Source organism: Patagioenas fasciata, chromosome 1, assembly GCF_037038585.1.
Source record: "Patagioenas fasciata isolate bPatFas1 chromosome 1, bPatFas1.hap1, whole genome shotgun sequence".
In the NCBI taxonomy this organism is placed as follows: Eukaryota; Metazoa; Chordata; class Aves; order Columbiformes; family Columbidae; genus Patagioenas; species Patagioenas fasciata.
The window spans coordinates 122,782,739-122,806,993 of NC_092520.1; the positions used below are offsets into that span (position 1 = coordinate 122,782,739).

Sequence of the window (24,255 nt, forward strand, 5' to 3'; positions counted from 1 at the left end):
GAAGGATGGAATTAATCCTGTTTGCTCCGGACAGGGTGAAGGTAGTGGTGTAGGAAACACGTTGGACCTTGTCCTGCCCATCTAAAGGAGAGGTATCAAAGTATAGACTACTAAAAATGAAGCTCCTTCTTTGCAAACAGACAGGCCTTTATTGTGTGTGATAAACACTATTTCTATCCTTTGCATTGCACCTGTGCTCATAGTTTGTTATGAAGTATTTTTGCAGTCCTTTATGCTCTTTTACATTCTGACAATAGGACTCTGTATAAAACCAGGATGTAAAATGACTGGTAGCTGAAAGGGAAAAAAAAATAGCACTCTTGTGATATATGAATAGTTGCCTCAGTGTTTCAATTTCTTGTTTGCTTTCTTGGTAAGAATAATTTATGTGCTCAATTCAGAAGTGTTTTTCCTTTGCAAAATACTTGGCCCTATGCAGGGTTATTAGATAAGGAGATGAAAACATTTTTCTTACTCTATTACAAAAAAAGTAAGGATACCATATATATATATATTTTTTTTTTTTTCAAATACACATAAAGGTAGTGTCATAAATGGGGTCTTAAATACCAGAATGACATTCTGAAATATCAAACTGTTTATATATTCAATAAATAACCTTATTTGTGGATTACCAACCAGAAAAGTTGGCTTGCTTTTCAGTTTATAAGGTTTTGCATATCCCTTATCTCACTGTCGTACTCTGAATTCTGCAGTATGTGTGGGTTCCAGAGTTTTAAAAAAAGTTTGTTTTAGTAGTAGGTACATAGTTAGGTTAAAAAAAAAATCACATAATCTTCAGATCAATTTTGGTTTAAATCTAAAATATTGTTTGAAAAGGTGTTGAGGTAGAGGGCGAGGTTATGGGGGAAGGCAGCAGTGATTCCAATGTCTGCAGTCATTGAAATCACCAAGCAAGAAGCTTTGATTTAAAGCTTCCAATGAAATTTGGTTTTCTCCTTCTCCATTTTCATTGTTTACTTCAAAGTTAGTGTTTGTTGTTGTTGTCATACTGTAATAACTGCAGGTTTTCCTTCAGCCATCATAAATTGAAATTCACATGTAGATTGGTAGTTTATATTGCATAAGATACCTGGAATTTAAAACATCTTTTTCGATAGTGTACTTCCCCCTACACTGGTAATATTTTTTAGCAGCTTCTGCTGAGCAGGGCCACTTGGAAGTTGAAACCATCTGTAAGCCAGCACCTGGGCTTCTGCTGGTAGTAAATGGCTTTGAATAGGGTGTTGTTGAGCTGCAGTTTATCTTCACCCAAGGAGAAAATACTGTTGCACAGTGCATAGCATGTCATTTTCCTAACTGGTGTTTTCAGACTTTCTCATAAATATGCTCCCAGAGGAATTTCTGTTGCTTAAGGGGAAGAAAAATTATTTTTTTCCCATCAGTTTTAAGACTATTCCTCCTTGGAGCGTAACAACATAATGAAGGCACTGAACATCCCTTGGAATATCCCTTTTGAGAAGTCTCGGGGGGATGTTGCCAGTGTGGGGAAAGCTGGATGGAGCGAGCGCTGGCCACTGGGAGCAGTGCCTCCTGCAGCTCTGCCAGCATCTCCTGCAGTGCTCAGGGCAAGTTGTACTGCGTTCAGGTATTCTGGATTTAGACATGGATCCTTCTACATAAGCACACTTTGTGTGGCCGGAGTGCATCTGTGCTGTTAAGGATAAGGTAGCTTCTCAAATTTAAATTAAGGTATCATGTATAGTGAACAAAGGAAGCAAGGGGGAGCACAGGCTGAAGTCTGTTCCCCTGTGTTGTAGGAAGATGTGTGACTCGTTATACTTCAGGGGAAGTCCTATGGTTGTTCAGCAAGGAGCAGTTTTGTGACTGTTCCTCACCACTTTTCCCACAGTATATTTCCCCCACCCACCCCAATGGCAACCATGGTGCTCAGCAAGACCTGAGGCAGCAACACAATGGCCACGATTCATCCTTTTTCCTGTTTTTGCTTTGTTTTCTAGGATCCTAGAGAATTTCCGTTCACCTACAAGATCATTACAGCCCAGCAGCCTGAAGTCAATATTGCAAGCAGTGATTTGACTGTCTGTAAAGAAACAGCAATAAAAGGGAAATATGTCACATACACTACCTTCTCTAGATGATGAGTTGATCACTGAAAAGACTAGTGAAATGTTTGTTATCTGGTCTAGATGCTTAATCATAAAAAGTAGGACCAGAGGGACCACTTAGTCCACACCTTTGCTGCCAGGCAGATCTACTTTGCTCCTGCTACCCTTGGTGCTGCTGGTGTGCAAAATACATCTGCATTCTTCTAGTTGAGTTTTGAAAATGTCCATGGATGGAGGCTCTGCAGACTCACCGGGGATCCTCTTCCAGTGTCTAATTGTTCTTGCAGTAAAGAGGGATTTAATTTTTACCAACATCCTTCTGTAATTTCACTTGCAGCAACACTCCATTCAGACGCCAGGAAGAGGGCAATGGTTTTCCTTCTCTTTTCCAGCTGATCCGACTCCTTTTCCTCAACAACTGTACCAATGACTGTATTGCTTAACTCTCTCTGGATAGACCTGCGGGACTCAAAACCACAGGACTGAAATGACACCAAGTCTGCCAAAATGATTGAGGAAGAGCAATAGGGCTCCAAGCAGGTGACAGATTAGATACAGTAGCAGCCATAGTTGGGAAAGACAAGTAAGACAAGTTATAAGTAATTGAATTGATTTGGCTTTTCTTTCTAATCCTGGGGTGGATTTTTTAAAATCTTTTTAGTATATAAGCAAGGAAGAGACAGAAATAAGGTCCAGTAGTGAAAGTATTGGCATCCCCACCTTTCCTTTCTGTTTTGCTGTCATGCTCTTTTTCTTTTTTCGTTTGAGTTTTTTGTTTGTTTGTTTTGTGGGTTTTGTGCATTTTGTTTTGTTTTCTGAAATAGCTCTATTAATACCCCAGCCTAGTCCTTTCTTAGCTGTCAAAATGTGCAGTCAATAGTTCTCATGGTAATCTTTTTCACTGTTTGGAACAGTCTCCTCTGTCTTCATCCTTTTTTTTGTTGTCATCTCTTTTTAAACACAGACAAATTGCTCTGCTGGCCAAAAGCTATTGTTCCATACTTGGACCTCGTTGTGTGGGATGTTACACCCTGAGCTAACTATCATATGTCACTGCTGTGGATGTAATGGTGTCAGTGGGGAATTTCACAGATACAGAATTTTGTCATGTTTTTGGTAGCAGGGAAAGACACTACACTACTCTTAAGAGCTGTGACCTACCTCTGCTTCCTACTCCAGGTAGGATCTGAGTCCCTCTCCCTCTCTTCCACCCCGGTTGCTCGTTACCCGTGGGAGCCTGCTAATCTGGCCACTTCCAGGATTAATGCTCCAGTTGCCTTTGCCCCTGCTTGCTGTGCAGCAGCAGGAGGCTGCTTGTGGGAGCAGAGTGCTCCAGGGCATTGCCTTGAAGCTTTTCTTATTTCTGAGGGGTCAGAGCCTCCCAGAGTCTCACCAGGGCTCCTTGCCTGCTTCACAGGGTGAGGGCTGCTAAAAGCAAGCCTACCTCTAGGCATACCGCCTTTGTGGCCTGTTTTATTGACAGAATAGAAAGACAGGAGCACTGCAAGGAGTCCTCCAGTGATTTTTGTTCTGCTGGTGAGTGCTAATGTTTGAGGTGTCTCTCAGTCTTCCTTCTGTCTGAATATTTGTCACCGTATTGAGATCACTACCAGTATCCTCTTGTCCTTTGCATTTGATTAGCATTTTTTGTGCATCCGAAATACTCCATCTTACCAAGTACGTAGCGTTTTGGGTTCTGCTCTTTATGTCGTATGTTTACGACCTCTCTAGAGTCCGGCAAAAAGTTGTGTGTGTGCTTACATGTCTCTGTGTATTACTGAGGATGTGAGGGGTGATGTTTGCTGTTAGTACTGTAGGTGCAATGGGAATTATTTATTTTTATATTTCACTTTTTCTAAATTTAAAAAAAAAGTCTGATCCAGCCAAAACACCAACTGGCTGTTTTGGTTTGGATTTTCTTTTTTTTGGTGCTTGTTTGAGATACCAGAAATGCTTCATTGCAAGTTGGGTTTTTTGTGGGTTTGATTTATACTTTGCTTCCTTTCTGCACAGAAATTGGGACTTCAGGGGGTTTTTAAGGTGATTTTTGGTTTGATTTGGTTTGGTTGTTTTTGTTTTTGTTTTTAATTTGAACAACTTTTGAGATAAATTTACAGAAGAACTTTTGACCAGAACAGTTGTGGTTTACTTCAGATTTCAAAATAACTTCAGTCAATTAAAAAAAATGTATTTTATATTTTTAGAGTTATTGTGTGTGTCATGTTCATTCCTTAATTATTTTTTATCTGAAGTTACATGCTCTACAGAAGAATTAACTGTCCTGTTTTCTGTATTTGCCTTTGCCGAAAAGAAGCGAAATTAAGCAACTTTGAGCATAAGGTCACATGATTCCTTTCATTTGTAGCACGCTGCTTGGAACATTTTATAAATCAATGAGAGAAGCATCATGCATGAACTTTAAGTGCATGAATAATTCCTTTGGGAAAGGCAGTCACGACCTGGTGTATTCTTTAAAACACATGACCTTTTGAGTTGAATTGTGAAACCACAATAACTTTCCCTTGTCATGGCATCAACTTGCACTTTTCTTCTTAAAAGATGTGATAGTAAGAAACTTGGATCAAGTTAAAAGGACATGGCAATGCTGCCATCTCCCTAAAGGAGCTGAGTGTCATGGGATTATGTCCTAGGTTTTGCAATACCAGTGAAAGGCACCAGGTTATTGCTTGCCTGAGATTAGGATTGAAATAGGAATAGAATAGAATAGAATAGAATAGAATAGAATAGAATAGAATAGAATAGAATAGAATAGAATAGGACAGTTGTTTCCAGAGGATTTGAGATTGCAATGTGAACTCTAACTCTTGATTTTTCAAAGAAATAAATGGTTGCTGTTGACGGTTTCTGAAGAACTTCCCACCAGATGCTGGCCAGAAGTGCAAGTCTCATTGCTGACCTCTGAGTGATGGGAGTTATAAATTTCTTCTCCTGGGAGTTTGATGCTCTGAGATTAGACAGGTCACCTCTCCATGCACAAAAGGAAGGGAGTGAGCCCACAGCACCGCTGCCCTGGGCACAGTGAGGGCAAGCTGTGGTTTTTCCAGGCAAAAGGGCATTTTTTACCATGTGGAAGAGCAGAAAGGCTGCTTTCTGTGATCTGGGAGCTTCTGCTTGGCACGCCAGCCATGAGAGAAGTTGTGCTGGAAGAGCAGGGCAGGAACCAAACAAGTGAGGGTTGGGGCTGATGTGTAGTAGTTGGGTTAAATGACCTTAGAGAAATTAGATTGGCTACCCTCCACAGAAGTTAAACAAATGCAGAATTACAGGTTTCCTCAGGGAAACCTCAAGGTTCTTTGTAAAAGGCTGCGTTTTTGGCTGACAGCCTGCTCATCAGAACCTGTCAAGATGTTTGCTTTTGTTTTCCAGTCACAGTGCATTGTTCAGTTCCTACAGCTGTGTCCTCTCCTTGTGTGCTTTTGTCTCTGGCATACTCAAGGATGCTGTTATTCTTAGTCTTGAATTATGCTGACATACGGGACAGGAAGGTGAAGTATCTGCTAGAGATAACAACTTCTGTGCATGGTTGTGGTGATGGAAAGAGAGAGTCTTCAAAACCCCAGCAGGCAGGGCTGGATTTTTAGAAAAGAGGGAGTTAGCTGGTAAAATATCACTCTGATGGCAGTATGAGGCTGACTTTTTATTTTTGCCTTGGGTGTTTTCTCATTGCCCCAGCACACTGACTAACCAGCCCGAGGTTGGGGCAGCTCCTCCAGCTGCCTCTGAAGAAGTGGTGAATGCATGCTTGTTTTTTTTCCTGTATCCCTTCCTCATCCTTCACAGATCCATTAATTTTGCCTCTGTACAACATATTTCCAGTTTCCAAGTCTGAGAATTAGACTTTCTGGATGCTTCTGTGTGAGTTTTTCCCTGTTGTGTTGTCCCATGTGCCTACTTGCTTCTCTTCTGCATTACCCGCCTGCTACCTGGCTAACTAAAACACTACTTGCTTTGAAAGCATGATGGCAGCTATTCTCCAAGTCTGTTCCGTAACAAGATGTTCAAGGAAGGAAACAGAGGATAATTTTAGAAGCTAAGAGCATATATGGGGGAGTTTTTTTGTGGATTTTTTTCCTTGATGTAGGCTGAAGTTAGCGGCAGAATTAGCACTGGTCAAGAATTTGCATGTTGATGACCAGTATTTATCACCCAGAAAGGTTTAAAGGCTTAGAAACAATTAAATGTGTTTTTCTGAGACCACGTGCAGTGACCAACATTCACTTTCTGTACATAGTTATCACCTGCTGCCTCCTCTCCAAGTCCTCATGCCATTTTTCACTCTGCATCTCTATTTCTGTACAGCCAGCTGCCTCATGGTGGCTGATGATTTTGTGTGTCAGAAGAAACTGACTTCGTGGTGTTTCCAGTGGCTCCAAAAGCTCACCAGCGCTGACACTGGGGTGGGTAGTGTGCCTTCTGACATTCATCAATCTTCATGCATTATCTTCAATAAAACTCTGCCTGGATTATATCTGAAGCAGGCTGTCTGCCCTGTCTTAGTAGGAACACATGTGAGTAATGAGTTTTTTAGTCAACCCTCAAACTGCTGACGCAAGAGAGGTGATCTATAGCTTATGTGTGCTGGAAGGATTGGTATCTCCCTGGGGGATCGAGTGGCCTTCCGCCAAGGGATACACAGAGGTGGCTCGAAGGAAGTGGGAACAACAGGAGCTTGGTGCTTTGAGCCACGTATGGCCACCTGGACAGACAGAACTAGGCAGCAAAGAACAAGATTTTAGCCCAGCCTTGCTAATCTGGGTTTCCTTAAGGAAACAGAAGAGATGGATTTCCTTACTAGTCACAGCCTCAATTTCAGAAAACAATGCAACTGAGTGTAGCAGGCTGACAAAAGGAAGCAGGGTGTTTCCCACTGCTTACTTGAAACGGGGTTTAAGCAGGTCATGCCTTGGCAGATGAAGCATGTATCAGACAGATTGCCTGTTCTGGCAATGGTAGGTTAACAAACTATTAGTTAATGTACTTTGGTAAGGAAACATACTGTGAGAGTGACAGATTTATGTTTTATTTCACCCACTCTTAAAGTGTTTCTGATTTCAGCTTCTTTCTTCTTAATACTGTCCTTCCCTGTTCAGGCTTCCCTGACCCCCTTGTTCCTCTCAGTCCTGGGCAAGTCCCTTTCTGGTTGCTCTTTTGTTCTTTGCAAAGTTCTTGCCTGAAGAGTGCTATTTTCTTTCTTATCTGGATACTCTCTCCATCTGACTGCTCCTGTTTCCTGTCTGATACCCGAAAGTTCACAGTGGTCACTCCATCACATGAAGATGTTGTTATGTCCCTGGGTCATAATAACCACATGGTGAAAATAGTTCCAGTGAAAACTCATGCTTGTTTTGAAACTAGAAGGCAACACCTCTAGGAAAGGCAAATAACCCGAACACCAGTAGACAGACCAGGGAAAAATGGAGGTGGCTGTCTCTTTGCAGGAGATCTACAGGGCCCACGTCCTGGGTATGCAGCACCTGGAGCTCATGTGGAGCCCACTGACATGTCTTCTCCTCCCTTGCTGAGCTGCAATGGTTGTCCCTTCAAGATGCATGAAAAAAGAGAATATGCAACTGTGGGCCTGACTGAATAATGTGATCAGTGTTTCACCATGAAGAAGAAGGGAAACGTGCTCTCACTACTGCTACACTAGTGTTAAATTTTATTTTTATTAAGCAGCTAGGGATTTCAGGTAGCTGATTTTTCGTAGGGGTGGTAAATATTTGTGTTGTTCTGCCTCTTTTGTCATGGCAAAATCTGTGATAAGAAATCAAAAGGTAATTATGAATTACACTTGGTAGGGCTTGTTTTCTTGCTGGACAAGCCAGCCTGGGAGCAAGCACTCTGGTGATAAGAGCAGCACTAGGAAAATGCATGATGCTTTTATGGAAACACAGGAGGATATTTTCTTGGGTAGTATGGAAAACATAGAGGTGAGAGGCATCTGGCTTGTTTCCCTGCCAGCCATGAGCATCCTGACAAGAACCTGCATGGGAGTGGTTTCACTGGAAGAGATGACAGAGGTTGTGTGTCCTGCTCTGACTCCAAACCGCATGCCTGGAGCCAAGTAGCTGCATACGGATGCTCAGTATGCTTTTCTCTTGCTCTGACCACCATAGGTGCAATTCTGAACATGTGTTGGGCAGCAGCTCAAAGGACTTCCTGGTGGCCACCCTGCTGCTTACAGCAGGTACTCTACCCTTCCACGTCCAGGCAAGCCTGTGCCCTCCCCTGGTGTTCCTAATTCTTCCTGAAACCACTGAGTTTCTCTATAGATAGGGAGATGTAAGAAAATGTATATGAAACTTTTTCCAGTCTATGTGGAAGAACGGGACTGGAATTCAGGGTTAAATGAAAGTAAATTCATCCTTGCTTGATCTGGAGTTATGGCAGGATCTCAGACAAGCTATTCAGAAATATTTTAACACTGAGCTGTGTAGTGTTTACTGGGATCTGAGATCAATATTTTAGTTTCAGAATTTGGGGAGAATTTGTTGCAATACTATAATTGATAGAGTAGGGGTGCTGTTGACCACGATTCTTTTGCAGTGAATAGTTCCTCTCTCCCCCTACCTCATCTCTCCCACCTCAGTGAAGCCCTTCCTAATTTGCAGCTGAGAATCCTACCTTCTAAACAGATCTGGGCACCAGAGGGGCTAAATCTTGTTGCAACTTGCAGTAGTAACCCTGAACTGAGACCCTTTTCCCATTATTACTTTCCCCATGTTGATCAGACACATTTTGGGTTGGCTGCCTGGATGTTTGGCTGCAATGTTTGAGAAAGATCAGACCAGCCACTTGAGAAACTGGAAAACTGGGATTGGAGAAAATTAGAGAAACTGGGATTCTTGAACAATCTGGCCGCATTATAAGCAAAAGTTGTGTTTTCATTGGAAGAGCGGAAATCCCAGGGCTGGGAAGGACCAACAACGTGAGTTCATGGGGTACATACACGTAGGAGGCTGTTGGTGATCTACCAAGAGTGAGAAATGCTGAGGGGGAGCCCCTTTGGCCTGGTCCTGTCCACTCCAAATCGCTAGGGCAGCAGAGGCAGTGTGAAGCCCCATGGCTGACAGACAACATCAGGCTGCTGGAGTTACTCAGCGTGGCCTTGTTTAACACTCGAGGTTTTTGCTGCTGTCTCCCAGTTGTGTTTCCTGTGAATTGTTTTTTTGGGACTGTGAAGAGGTGGTTTTTGTGGGGTTTTTTTTGTTTGTTTTGTTTTGGGTTTTCCTGTTTTCTTTTTTTTTTTTTTTTTGAGTGCTCCTCTGGCCTTAGCTCTTCAGACACATTTCTGTTAGTGCTGGCAGGCCAGATTTGTGTGAAAAACTTTGATCCGATGTTGGATTTTGGAACAATAAAACTCCTACTGTGGGCTAAACGTGATGGCTTACAGTCAGTATGAAGAGCTCATTATGCCTTTATTTTTTTACATGTTACCAGTGCTCTCATCTATGGAAAAATCTCTGTTCCCATGGGAATAGGAACTATGTGTCTGCTAGCCAACCCAGATATTTTCCCACTCCATTCCCACACAGCTTTGAATGTTAATCTGGACAATTTAAAGAACCTAGGGGTAAAATTAGCCCTAGAAAGCAGTATGGGCACCCAGCATCTAGAAAAATTGTTACAATAAAAGCGGAGAAGACTGAGCCATGGCAAAAGATCAGACGTGGAAACCTCAAATGGTGTCAGCAGCTGACTGGGCAGACTAGAACAGATCTCTGGTTTCCTGGAAGCACTCCTCATGAATTTTCACCTTGTGTTCAAAGTAAGGTTTCTGCTGTGATATCTCCCTTCCTCAAGCTTTTTTATATTAGCGGAAAGGTCAGTATTTTAATATAACAGGGGATATCTTCCCAGAAACAGCACAATTGTTTCTTCTGGTCTTTATGACCTTCTTATAAGTTTGAAAAATTCAGAGGATAAGTGGTAAATAATAAGCATGAATTTATTTGCTCTCAGCCTAATTTGTATTATGTGGATCATACAGCAAATTATTCAACACAGGCTCTAAAGCCTCTGCTCAGTGATTTTACACCACTCGGGATAGCACAAGCACACCTAATTTATTATCCTTGCTTTGTTTGCTTGCACTGTGTACAGAATGGCTGTTTTGATGGTCTGTATATAATATTTTCCGTTACAGAGTGTGCTTGGGCAGATACAGCTTTCATATAGCTACATGTTTCATATGTTTAACCAATTGTATGGATATGCATTTGTTAGCCTTTCCTGCTGAAATATTTGAGAGAGAGTTTTGGACTCTGTTTAGAATTTTCAGGTATTTATATCCTTTTGAGAAAATAGTTAGCTGTTTCTCAAAGGAGAAAAATGTCCCTGAACAGGCGTTTAGGAGAAGTGGAGCTGTTGATACAGCCCTGTCCCAAAACACTGTCTGTCTTAGTGCATAGATGATATGATTCAGATGTTTACAAATCGTTCTTCTCTGCTGGCATACACATATATGGTGTATTCCATTCTAAAATGAAGAATTTTTATTCATCTTGTCATTGTATAAATAATGTTAGGTCAAAAAAAGAAAATATTACTTCACTGTCTTTACTACCAGAAGCTTTGCTTTCAAAAATAGAGTAAATGTAAACAATTGCTTTTTTTGCCTTTCCCACTGAAATGGTGGAAGGTACCATCAGTGGAATAAACAAATATTTAACCAGAGAAGTATTTCAAAGTTTAGTAAGTCTTTAACTTAAAGTATTCCATAATGTTTTATTTTACCTTTATAAATTACTATGAAAATGTTTCACATTAAGGAATCGATAACTTGTAAACAACATTTAACAATGTAAAATTTTACATCTTCTGACTCTGATTTGCTGCTCTGGTTGAAGGTAAGAGACTACAGTAGAGGTAAAAAAAAAAAAAAAAGCAAGCAGTGATTAGGAAGTACAACAAATCAAATAAGATGTGCTGAGACTTTAGACAGAGGTTGGATTTTTTTGATGAATCTCCTTTCTCAGTGGAATTTCCAAACCAGTAACTATTTGGAAATGGAGTTTCCTGAGTTTCTCTTACCTTGCATGAAGAGGAATTGTCTTAAAGGAAGAGCTGATTAGAACCTCCACGCAGATCTGTATCCTTGTCTTCAGAGCACTGAAAGACAGACAGTGGTGGAGCCAATCCCCGTGGTCAGAGGAGAGATCCTGAACCTGCCCTGTATGATATGTGGTGCCATCAACGCTGGACTACAGGATGGAAGAGGACCTACAGCAAATAGCAGACATGATTACAGGAATTACAAAGGATTACAGGGAGAGTTTAACTTTGTGAAGAGGACCCTAAGGAAGCCACTTCTTTGTGTGATGGACATGGTTTTGAGGGGAGTTCAAGTCAGAAGTCAGCTGCACTTTGAGATACAGTAGGAGAGGTTCCCTGCAGAGCCTACATTTGCAGAAACCTGACATGGGGCTTCTTCAGATTTTTGCTGTCATTATGAACTTACCTGTTCCTGGGAAAAACTTGGTGCTGGTGGTTTTGAAGATTGAGTTCTGTGCTAAAAATAACCAATGAAACAAACAAACCAGCAACCACACCAGACCAAAAAAAAAAAAAAAAAGACCCACATATTTACAAGATGACCTCGGTTGATATTACTTTGGTTCTAGATAATAGAGTCAGATAGAAATATGTAGAAATACAGATATTAGTTTTCATTCTTGCAGAAAACCTTAAAGAATACTCCAGCTTCCTTCTTGGGGTACATATAGTCATATTTTATCCTCTGTTTTAAGATGAACATACATATATATGTACAACTAGTACTTAACTTTCCATGTGACTTGCTGACTTCTGTGACATGATCCTGAGATGACTCCAGCTTTGAGGTTACTCTGAGCAACCTTTTCCCTAGGTGAGATCTTCCACTGAAAAACGGAATGACTTAAATTCAAAAACTTAGGTTTTAGTCAGTATCTAAACAAGGAGTATTATCCTTCTAGAAAGAGAAAACTGAGGTGACAGAAAGAAATAAGGGGCCTGTGTACACCTTGTTCTCGTCTTGTTCTGTCCTTGTAGGCAGGCCCTTGCTTCAAAGTTTGATTTCAGATAACTTAGTTTTTCTGTCTTGCATCAGATTTTGCACAGTACCTTTAGCAGCTCCTCGTCTGCTCTCAGCTCCTCATGGTGCTTTCTTTAGGAGATGCAGGTCATGGGCTCTTCTCTGGGACTCTCCTTCTATATAATGACTTCCAAGCTGGAGCTTTCTCTTCTAGAACAGATGTAGTTATTTCCAAGAAAAACAGGACTTCTCTCTTCCTTCCCAAGTGATAACTTGAATGAATCACCGCATTTCTAAAGACACGCGCTGCCCAAATTGGAAAAAAATGAAGGCCCAAACCCCAAAAAAGGCACATCAGGAACTTCACTTCTCTAAGAAGCCAAGTATTTAGGCCCAGTGGAAGATACATCTGGAAGGCCGGGGATCATCATCCCAACAAGCAGCTATTGGAGTACAACTACCGCTGTGCCACACGGCAGCCCTCTGTGTGTGCAGCAAGTGTGTTCAAGTTGTCCAGGATATCTTATCTTCCAGGAGTAAAATGCCTGATTTTGCTACATATCAGAGATTTTCATCCTTCGTCACAGGTAGCAGGGAAATCCTTAGTCCACTGATTCTTCTGGAAAGAAAAGATCTAAATGTAGAAGATGCAATACCAATGGTTCTGTCAGTCTCCCTACAAAAGAGGAAAATGTGACACACGTGTGTAAACCTACGGGGTTTAGCCTGGAAAAAAATCTTTGGGTATTAATGGAGATCTAGTTCTTCTTTCTCATCGTATTTATGCTAAAAGAGGAGTTGCAAAAAAGGACCAAAAAAAAAAAACTTAGTCTTGACGGAGAAATATTTGCTGTAAATATTTGATTCTCCATTTACGCCACTGTATGTCCAGGAAAAAAAAAGGAGGATGGAAAGTGGCCATTTCAGTGACCTTGTGTCCCTCCCTTAGAGGAAGACGGCTGACAGTTACAGCAGTGCACAACCTTTCTATCCAGGGTTGGACACAAGATGACGCATGAAAAAAATGCATAGAACGGGTCTGCTGCCTAAAGAAAGGCATTTGGATGTAGCTGTTGAACAGAACTCTCTGTCATTTTAGATGCTCTGGGATATCTGTCTTGCCTCCAGACAACACTCCAGAAGCAGTAAATATTTCTCTTAGTCTTGCAGCATATCTGCCATCTCCATGTGAATGTCACAGGTGCCTCAAAGCATCTCAGATGACACCAGATGTTTGTCTGAGCAACTGAGGACCACCCTTCAAAACTGCATGATGTCAGCCTTTTGATCAAGTGGTCAGAAGTCAACAAATATATTATAACCCCATTGTAATGTGCAGATAAAGTACCATCAGCCTCAAAGTCAGCATTTGTATGCTGCTCTGCTGTCATTTGACAAAGCCACTGACAGAGGACAATAGAATAATGTCCTCCCTGCAAAGCTTTGGACTGATAGGTTAGTAGCATAATTTAGAGAAGATGGAATACATGATAAAGCAGCAATGACATGGAAAAGGACACAGGGAAGATGAGGTTCTTGAACCCTAAACTAGCACTTGCCTTCACTGCTTCTTGTTTTCTCAGTTGCCAAAGGGAACAGATTCTTATACGTTTTCCTCATTTGTTCCATATCCTTGTGCATTATAGTATCTATAGGACAATGAATCTGAAGAGCAGAAAAGGACTCAATGTATTTCATTTTTTAGAAAATAGAGTTATAACAATTCTGCAAAATCAAAGTTGTCTGATTTAGAAGAATGCTCATAACTAAAGTGACATTATTCCAATTACTAGCTCTTTCCCTGTAAAAACTAGAGATTACAATCAAAACTCTTTACAGAAAATACATTGCTAGATGACCTGTGAAGTTCACTGTAGTGAATATGGCTCTAGAATACATAATTCTGAACTAGAAAATGTTTTCTTCTGACACCATATTTCACTGAAGAAGTTAAAGATGGATGGATGTTGACATAAGTATGAAAACAAAAAAGAAAGATCAGCCTATGAAACAAGCTATCTGACAGTTAATGGTGAACCTGTAGTATGAAAGGTTACAGATGTTAAGATCATTGCTGATAATGGAATACTTGAAAACAAAAGAAATAGCCTATGAGCTATGGCTTTTAAGCATAGAGAAAAATAAATCTCTGACTTGAATGTTTTAATCTCTAATCCTTTACATTTTGCAAGGGGAGCTGCTTATTGTTGGACATTTTGAGTCTCCACTCAATAGGCCAACAGGCAAGCATATTTGGCTGATTCAGAAATATGGATTCACTGCCTAACTATTATACAAGGTACTGTTCAACATAAGGTGCTTGATTCTGTTCGCATATTACTAACTTCTTTTAAGCTTATTGTTTATCTGTGAGGAGAAATACTCTCACTTGTTAATACAGTACTATGATTTCCCGTACTAATGATATAGCTCTGTATTCCATTCACATTGCATGTGCAATGGCACAACTGTTGGTCAAATTACATTTCATGCACAGTCACTTTGAATATATTGGACAAAACTAAATTGAGAAAGTATCATGAATTGTTTTCTATCACATGTTATTTCAGATTTCTTTCAATTACTTCACTAATGACTTATTTGCCAATAATATTATTTGAATGATGAAATGTGGACTTTATGAATTACAAAGGAAAAATTGAACAATTGAACAGGAAAACAATTACAAAAAGACTGAATATGGAGAAGAAAATAAAACACCATATAAATAATGAATATATAATATTTTGTCTTTGATAGCCTGAGTTACTGCTCTTCATTCACTCATAAAATGTTTTCTCCAATTATGTTCCTTCATACAGAATATCCTAACAGTCTGTTTATGGAAGAAATAACTCAGATGACATCGTAACTGCCAATTTCTTTCAAAAATATCTAAAAAGCACATATTTGCATAACTCTGGATGTTTTCAGGTGCAAAACATTACAGCGTCTGAATTAAAAAAACACCTAACAAATGTTTAAGACCTTCCTTACCCAAGACAATGCCTTCACTGAGGTTAAAATATAAGAAAAGGTGATGATTTTATAAATTGAAGCATGAAGCATGCACTTTCCAAAAATATCCTGTCATAAATAAAAAAAAAAAAAAAAATATGTTTTCTTGTAAGTTGTGCTCTCATCATGTCAAAACGCCTCACTGAACTCAGGAGCCTGTGCTACAGATAACATGCAGATGAAGTAAGAAACAGGAGCACCTCATGTCTGCTTCAGCAAAGCAGACTGTACAGAAATAGCTGCATGGAAGCATTAAGTAACTTACCAGCATGGCAGTGAGAAAGTGAGTTACATTACAATAACACTTCTGAAGTTTTAAGTCACGTACCTTTTACCTGCCTAGATAGATGCTTTTGCTGTCCATTTCCAGATTTCCTCTGCCTTTATCAATTCTTCTCATATAGCACATGCTAACATTGAAAACAAGTGCTCCATTCTGGTCAACAAGAACATTTAAAGGCTTGCTGTACAGGTAAAAAAAGTGTTTCTCCAAAGGATGCATTTTTTTATTATAAATAGTTGGATCTTTAGTTTGGAGAAGAGGAGACTGAGGGGTGACCTTATTAATGTTTATAAATATATAAAGGGTGAGTGCCACGAGGATGGAGTCAGGCTCTTCTCAGTGGCAAACAATGATAGGACAAGGGGCAATGGGATCGAGCTGGAACACAAGAGGTTCCACTTAAATTTGAGAAAGAACTTCTTCTCAGTGAGGGTAACAGAGCACTGGAACAGGCTACCCAAGGGAGGTTGTGGAGTCTCCTTCCCTGGAGACATTCAAAGCCCGCCTGGACATGTTCCTGTGCGACCTCACCTAGGTGTTCCTGCTCCAGCAGGGGGATTGGACTAGATGATCTTTTGAGGTCCCTTCCCATCCCAAACATACTGTGATTCTGTGATACTGTGATATATATGATTGAAGCACAGTAGTGTATAAAATAATAAGTACTAAGAATAATGCTTGTCTGCCCTAACTTGGAAGAAAAATTGTTTTGTCCCGTGGGAGTAGGAATCAAAATTTTTTACTGAATCCTCATTTTGAGCATGTGTTTTCTTTCTGATCCATTATCTCCAGAGAACAAGCTGCCAGCAGCCCCTTGGCTTTCCCACATCCTGAGAAAATTCAGACCGCTTTCTTCACAGTTTGTCGTTTTCCCTTCCCAAGCAGTTGTGCAGGAAGAGGTACATCCCACCAGTTTGCTTTGCTGCCTGTGAGCAATTCTGTTGATATAGTGACCCAATCCAGAGGGGAAGGGTGAGAGCTTGACTCTTTCAGTCTTGTAGCAAAACTTTCTAAATGGTTAACTCCCATCCTTTTTTCTTCTAAAGGTTTCTCATCACTACAACAAATTTTCTACAAACAGAGCACTGTGGAAGGGAGGATGCGAGATGTACGTGTGGGGGAGGGTTGGTTGCTAAGTTATTTTCTTATTCTGTAGCCTTCACTGCTTGAAACCAGGGAATGTGTCTGAAGCTGAGAGTTTTAGCTCACAAGAAGTGATTAGGAAGGGAAAGGAAGTGAGAGCCACAGCAGGTTGTTGCTATAGGTAGGTTAGGAACATGTACAGTGACCTTAATGCTGCAGCTTCACAGACAGGCTTTCTTGTCTTCCCCATCTTGGATCTCCTCCATCTTAACTTTTCTCACTACCCACATCTAGCCACATGCATTTTGTTTTTTCTTTTTTCCCCATTTCATCTTTTGTTTGCTCTTTTGACTGATCACTTGCCATCACCTTTGTAACCTGTCATGCCCAAAGGTTATATACAGTGCAGTGGAAACAACTAAACAATGAACATTTTGGCTCTCAGTTGATTGCATACATTTTGCCAGTACTATTGGGATTCTTGTAGGTAATTTTGGGTAGATTTAAAACTGGTGTGGTTGTGAATGGCAAGGTTTGCTTTGGGCTGAAAAAGGTGTAGACACACAGGTCAAAGAAAGGCCTCATGCCATTTATTTTCAGCCATGGACAAACATGCTGTGAGGGTGTGGTTAGTCCAGTATGTGCCATAGATTTTGTTAACTTATCAGCTCATCATTTAGATGTGGATTTATTAAAAAAAAATCAATTAAAATGCCCAAAAGTGTGAAAAAGTCCCATTTTTCCAGAACCTGTTACAATAAACATGATGAAAAGATAATTATAAAGGAAAACAGTGCAGACTGCACATCCTGATATTTCACAGGTAACTTTCATCTGAGTGACTCACTCTCCATCAGAGAAAAAAAATGGCACTGCTTATTCTTTCCACTGTTATTATCTTGAGGTATTCCGCTTCCAGATCTGAGAAGCTTTGATTAAATCTCATAAACTGTAACTTTCCTTGTTATTTTTTCCAGTCGATTTTATGGTTATATGTATGTGTTTTGTCATCATGTTTTTTAACTGAGAACAATTGAAAAGCTGTGAAGATCAGAAAGAAACCTTTTGTGCCAGTGCTCATTGAGGTTCATTCTGGAAAATAGTTAATTATAGAAAAACAATTTTCAGAAAGATAATGGAACTACTTTCAGAAATCTAGTATGGTATCACATTCTGCTTTCACATATGTAAATGCAACTAGCTGAAGTCCCGGAGCAGCAGTGATGCAGTGCGTACTCCATAACTTATGTCATTTTATGTATACCCTGCGATGACTCTAAACAGTGACCATATGTCAGAAACTGTATGTCAGTCCCTCATATGAGGCTCCTGCACAGAGGCAGGCTGAGGTGTTCTTAGACTTTTGGAAAGTCAAGGGTAAGGCTGACAGCACACTGCTAGGACCCACAAGGAAGGAGACATGCAAAAAGGGATGGTTTGGTATATGGTGACTTTGTCATGACAAACCTCAGTTGCCAGTCACGGCCAAATGGTCATCTACTTCAATCAACAGTACCCTTCCTCACATGTTTTTGACGAGAGCTAGCACTAAACTAAGCACACTGCTTGCTCTTACCTGTTGGTATGAAATATGGGCTATTTTATGGATTTATATGAAACACTATTATATTATTCAAGATCAGATTGTGAGGTTTGAATCCTACCCTGCCAGCCTATAGGAAGTTCTTTTTTTACAGCCGTTGATTAAAACATTAGTCCATAGGTTTTGTACTCCTGTTCACCAAAACTTCTTCTATTCATCTGAAAAGCCTGTATACTGATGCATGTAGTATGAGAAACAAGCAGGATGATCTGGAGGTGCAGGTCTTTCCCCAGAGCTATGGTGTCATTGGTATTAGTGAGACTTGGTGGGATGAGTCCAATGATTGGATTGCTGGGATGGAGGGCTACAGGTTGTTCAGGAGGGACATGCAGGGCAGGTAAGGTGGAGTACTTGCACTATAGATAAGGGAGAAGTTTGACTGTACAGCCCTTGCAGTTATGGATGATATGTTCAAGAGCTTCTGGGTGAGGATTAGACATTATAGTGGGTATCTACTACTGACAGGCTGGCCAGGATGATAGCACTGATGAGTTATTCTATAGACAAACAGGAGAAATCTCTAGATTGATAGGCCTTGTGCTTGTGGAAGATTTCGACTTCCCAGACATCAACTGTGAATACCATATTGCAGTGACAAACAAGTCTGGAAAATTCCAGAAGTTTGTTGAAGATAACTTCTTATCACAAGTACTCAGTGAGTCAGCTAGAAAAGATACTGTCCTAGACTTGTTATTTGTGAAAAGAGAAGGACCCACAGGAGATGTGATGTTAGGTGTCTATCTTGGCCACAGTGATCACAAAATGGTTACATCTGAAATTTTTGGTGTAATGATGAAAAGGGCAGCAGAGTTGCTACCATGGACTTCAGGAGAGGAAACTTGAAGCTATTGAGGGTCCTGTTTAACAGAGTACCCTGGGAATCTGGTTTTGAGGGCTAAGGGGTCTATGAGTGCTAATCAGTCTTTAAGAACCACCTTTCAGAAGCACAGGAGCAGGCAATTCCAATGTGTCATAAGTCAAGCAAGAAGGGCAGGAGACCAGCTTGACTGAACAGGGAACTCCTCATGCAGCTCAAGAAGAAAAAGAAATTGTACCATCTCTGGAACCAAGGTCAGGCTTTGCAGGAAGTTTACAGAGCTGTGGTTTGCATACACAGGGAGAAGACACGTAAGGCCAAAGCTGAGCTAAGGTTGAAACTGGCCACTATTGTGCCAGACAACAAGAAAAGTTAAGTATGTTAATAGAAAGAGGAAGTCTAAGGAAAACGTTGGACTGATACGTGTTGAAGGTGGTCACCTGACAAATATGGATGAACAAAAATTGGAGGTACTCAACCCTTTTTTTTCCGCCGTCTTTAATAATATCGACAGACCTTGGGTTGCCCCGCCCTCTGAGTTGGAAGACAATGACAGCAAGAACAGTGACTTTCCATTTGTGGACACTTAAATTGTAAGAGACCAGTTGCATCCATGGGGCCTGATGTGTTTCACCCCAGAGTGCTGATGGAGATAGCAGATGTTAGAGCATGATCCATCTCAATCACAAAGTGAAGGTCTTGGGAGTCTGGGGAGGTCCCTGCTGACTGGAAGGTAGCCAATGTTATTCCACTTTACAAGAAGACCCAGGAAACTGCAGACCTGTTAGTCTAACCTCGGTACCTGGCAAAAATATGGGTACCATTGCAAGACTCTTAAAGAATAATGCAATCATGAGGCACAGTCAACATAGGTTCACAAAGGGAAAATCCTGTCTAACTAATTTGACATCCTTCTATGATAAGGTCACCCCCATAGTAGATGAAGGGAAGCTGATGGTTGTAGTTTTTTCTCTATTTTAGTAAGGTTTTTTATACTGTCCCTCACATAGCATCCTTCTGTACAAGATGTCTAACAATGAGATGAGCATGTACCCGCTGTACAGCGTGAAGATCTGGCTGAACAGCAGAGCTCAAACAGTTGTAGTGAATGAGACTACATCTGGATGGCAACGGGTCACCAGCAGTGTTCCTCAAGGCTCAATTCTAGGGCCAGTTCTGTTTAATATGTTTATCAATGAGGTAGATGCAGGAGTTGAATGCTCGATTAGCAAATATGCTAATGGTACTAAACTGGGAAGTGATGTTGGCTCTCCTGAGGGACAAGAGGCTTTGCAGAGGGTTCTAGACAGATTGGAGCACTGGCCAATGATTAATGGGATGAAATTTAAGAAGTTCAAATGCTGGATCCTACACTTCAGACAGACTAACACCAGGCACAAGTATAAATTGTGAGAGGAGTGACTGGAGAGCAGCACTGCAGAAAAGGACCTAGGGGTGTTGGGTGACATTAAGCCCAATATGAAACAGCAGTGTGTGTCCTGGCACCCAAGAGGACAAACTGCATCCTGAGGTTCATCAAGCATAATATCACCAGCCAGTCAAAAGAGGAGATTATCCCACTGTATTCAGCATTGGTGTGGCCTCACTTTGAGTGGTGTGTGGAATTCTGGGCCCCACAATTTAAGAAGGATGTGAAGGTCCTTGAACACATTCAGAAAAGAGCAACAAAGCTGGTAGAAAGGCTGGAAGATGTGTCCTGCGGAGTGGCTAAGGACTTTGGATTTCTCCAGTTTGGAGAAAAGGAGGCTGAGGGATGACCTCCTTCCTCTCTGCACCTTCCTGAGCAGCAGACATGGAAAGGGAGATGCTGAGCTCTTCTCCCTGGTATCCAGTGATAGAATGTGTGGGAATGGTTCAAAGCTGCATCAGGAGAGGTTTAGACTGGATATTAGGAAGCAGTTCTTTACCAAGAGGGTGGTCAAACACTGGAACAGGCTTCCTTAGAGAAGTGGTTGATGCCACAAGCCTGTTAGTGTTTAAGAGGCTCAATGGTCAATGCCATAGTGTGGCATTTGGTTGTCCCTGAAATTGTCAGGTAGTTGGACTAGATGATTGTTGTAGGTCCCTTCCAACTGAACTATTCTATTCTATTTTATTATTTTCTGTCTACAAAGTTATTCCATGTCCATATTCCCAAAGGAAGTAAGCATCTAATTTTGGGCAGTTGCATTCAATTCTCCTCCAGTAAAAATGACAGACTCCATAAATATCAGGCTGATATTTCTAAAGCAACGTGAAAGATTGTCAAATTGATGGATTACAGGAAACTCCACGGAAAGTCAGCATTTAAGTAGGTCCCAAAGAGGAGACAGATCCATGAATCCCAGCATTTTGCCAAAGTTAGCCACAAGGCTGTACCTGACTTTGAAACTGGTGACTGATTTCCTGTTATTGTGTGTTGTCATCAGATATTTATTTAGATGAAATGTAAACTTATTTTGTTTTATATAGCTGTTAAACCAGCAACCTTCAGTTTCCAGGGGCAGTAATTAATAAAAAGGGGGCTGGTCCACATTTGGAGTACCTTGTACCCTTTATAGGACCTGCCTGTGAGCTAGTAAAGCAGAATATTGGTTGGAGACAGATCTACCAGTGAGAATGCAGACCCTAGTATTCTTGGCTTGCAGCAAGCTAGCTAAAGAATGCCAGGGTCCCCAGGTTGACTCCAGGTTTGTTACCATCCTTCCCTAATCACCTACAGTATAAAGAAGCAGAGGCTACTTATTCTCTTGCTGAAAGATGTCATCTTACCCTGTAAGCCAACCTTCAGTGGCACCCATAGGTCCTGTGGGAGCGGGAGCATGTGCACTACACATATAATAAATTAATGTCATAACTCAAGGTAGAAAGGGTTGTGGTGAGCACTCATGCTATGTCCTTCGTGATAGTCCATTTTGTGTAGAGCTTGTGGTTGCAGGGCATTAACCCCCATTTTTTTTTGTTCGGTGAGATTTCTGGGGCTTTTGATGTGGAGTAAATTTTTCTGCTATGAAGTCAACTATACTAGTGGCATGCAGAACAGCTGTATATATTCTATTTTGTGGTTTTACTTTACCTGGCTTTATTGTTCAGCTCATACAATGATGGGTGGCAGGCACTGATTGATGTCATACTGTAGTACTGCTGAATAGTTGCACATTGTGGTTTAGATTAGGCTTCAAAGGCACTAAGCTGATCCTACGTGACTGTATTCATGAATTTGCCCAAGAAAAATAATTTTAGATTACTTTTGCTGTTGGTCACAAAAGCTGCTTGCAGCAAACATTGTAGTAGAAGGTCTTCCATCTAGAGGCTGAAGTTCAGGTATGCTATGGACGTCAAACAGGTTGAATGTCAATTCTTGATTCTGTCTCCTGTCCATTTGTCACAAAATTACTTGCATGGAGTTTGTTTACCATATTACTGATTTACTGCTGAAACTGAAAGTTGGGAAATTAATCTAATGCGTGGGAGGAAAAAATCAGAAAAAGTTAACTCATTTTACATTATGGGATTTGTATATAGTCTTGGCTTCTGTTTATATTGAATCTAAATTTGAACATCAATTTAAGTGACTCACTAAAACTAAATTAAACTTATGTATCAGTGCTTTCTGAACTGTCCTGCGAGCCTTTTATATTATTTTCTTTGACAAATTATCAGAGTCCAGGAAAAGTTATTCATTTCTACTTACTTTGACGTATTCAGCAAAGTCCCTCTTAGTTCTCCTTAGCTCCAGTTTGGCAGCTGGTGTCATTTTAAGGCCCAAAATAGTACATTAGATAAGTGGCATTTCCTGACTGGCCTAATCTGAAGTTGAGCGAAATCAGCAAGGAAATCCCCTATTTAAAGCAGTGGGTGTTTTAAAGGTGTTAAGCCCTTGTATTCTTAAAAGTGTGTAAGTAGTTAGATTACCTAGGAAGGGGGATCTTTGTGAAAGCTGTGCCCAAAATGTCCAAGCCTGAGTACTAGGTAGCAAGTAACTGCATTTACATTTGTCTGTGACTTATTTAGTTTCCTGGACTTGCTTGGACTGGAATTTGTCTGGTGGTGCCACAAAATACTCAGTGAGGCCCAAAATAAAGTTTTGTAAGCTGAAGAGGAAGCCCACTGCCTTCAGGGTGCTGTTGCAAAGTAGTTTGCAAAGGGCAACAGGAAAGACAGTGTTTTTCCTAAATGGATGAACCATAATTTCAGCAGCGTTATTGGTGAAACTAACGGGAATTGGCAACAAGGATCCCACTGATGAATGGATGGTAGGTAATACACAGGAAAAGGGTGTGTGAACTCCTTTTTTGTGGTTGAGTGTCTAAAGCTAATTACATGAAGAATGGAAAAGACCAAGGCATGGCCAAAGACAACACCATCTGCCCTTGAAATCAAAAAATGGAAAGGCGATCCTAAAAAAAAAGTAACTTACCCAGATGACAGGATGATTATTAGGAAAAACAGCATTATAACCTTATGTAAACAGAAGTTACAAAATGATAGAATAAAAAAATGTATGTATGCAATCTTAATTTGACCTCCTTGGATGTGTGAATGAGCATAATCTCAACCTACTTTTTCCTCATGGGACTCTCCCTCATTCAGTGACTGAAACAGAAAACACTCATCTATTTTGTTTTTTTCAAGATGTGATTTTCAGTGATTTTTCACTGTTTGGAGCACTTCAGGAGCCCATAGTTTCCTGTACCCTACTCCTCCTCCTCTTCTGCCTCCCTCCAGAGGAAGAGGAGGGCATGGGCATGCAGAACCCTTGGGAGCTGCAGGGTGGCTGGGGGCAGTGAGGATTGGAGACACAGGGCTCAGGAAATGAGTAATACACAATCAGGTTGGAAGTGCTTCCTACCTTTGTCTTCTCTTTCGTGAAGGAATGTGAGTCATCATGGACTAACACAACAATTTGACTGTGAGGCAAACTTAAAGACAGCAGATATATTTGTCTACCATGAAGGTCCTATTTGCCATGTCCTTTTAAGGTCAGATTCATTGCTTAACCAAGGCAACCGTTTCTAAAACAGCAGCTGATATGGTAACGAGTTAACTGTTTAGCTAGTAGGCATAAAAGAAAGGCACTCATGAGTTAAAATAGCGTTTTCAAATGAAATCATAAACCACCTATTCAGATAAAGAAGAAATGAAACCTTACAGTATTGCAGAATTGATTTTTAATTCTTTGCTACATCAAAACAATCTATCTGAAAAAAATCATCTTCTTCATCAGAAAACTTTTTTTTTTTTTTCTGAACATTTCTCTCAGCTTTTTAGGAGAACTTACGAGGAGACAAATTCTGAAAAACTTTCTTGTGAGAAAAAATCAAG

General features: G+C 40.6%; 1 protein-coding gene across 5 annotated transcripts in view; it reads left to right on the forward strand.

Moving 5' to 3' along the window:
- Window positions 1–24,255, forward strand: part of LOC136111310 (OX-2 membrane glycoprotein-like) — a 50,390-nt gene that overhangs the window by 12,250 nt on the left and 13,885 nt on the right. The window contains exon 6 of one of the 5 annotated variants that reach the window (XM_071813793.1): window positions 1,983–2,106. The exons of the other annotated variants lie outside the window; for them this stretch is intronic. Within the exon in view, the coding sequence (XP_071669894.1) occupies window positions 1,983–1,990 (8 nt within the window). The 3' untranslated portion in view covers window positions 1,991–2,106. Of the gene's footprint in view, window positions 1–1,982; window positions 2,107–24,255 lie in introns of those variants that run through there. 5 annotated transcript variants of the gene reach the window in all.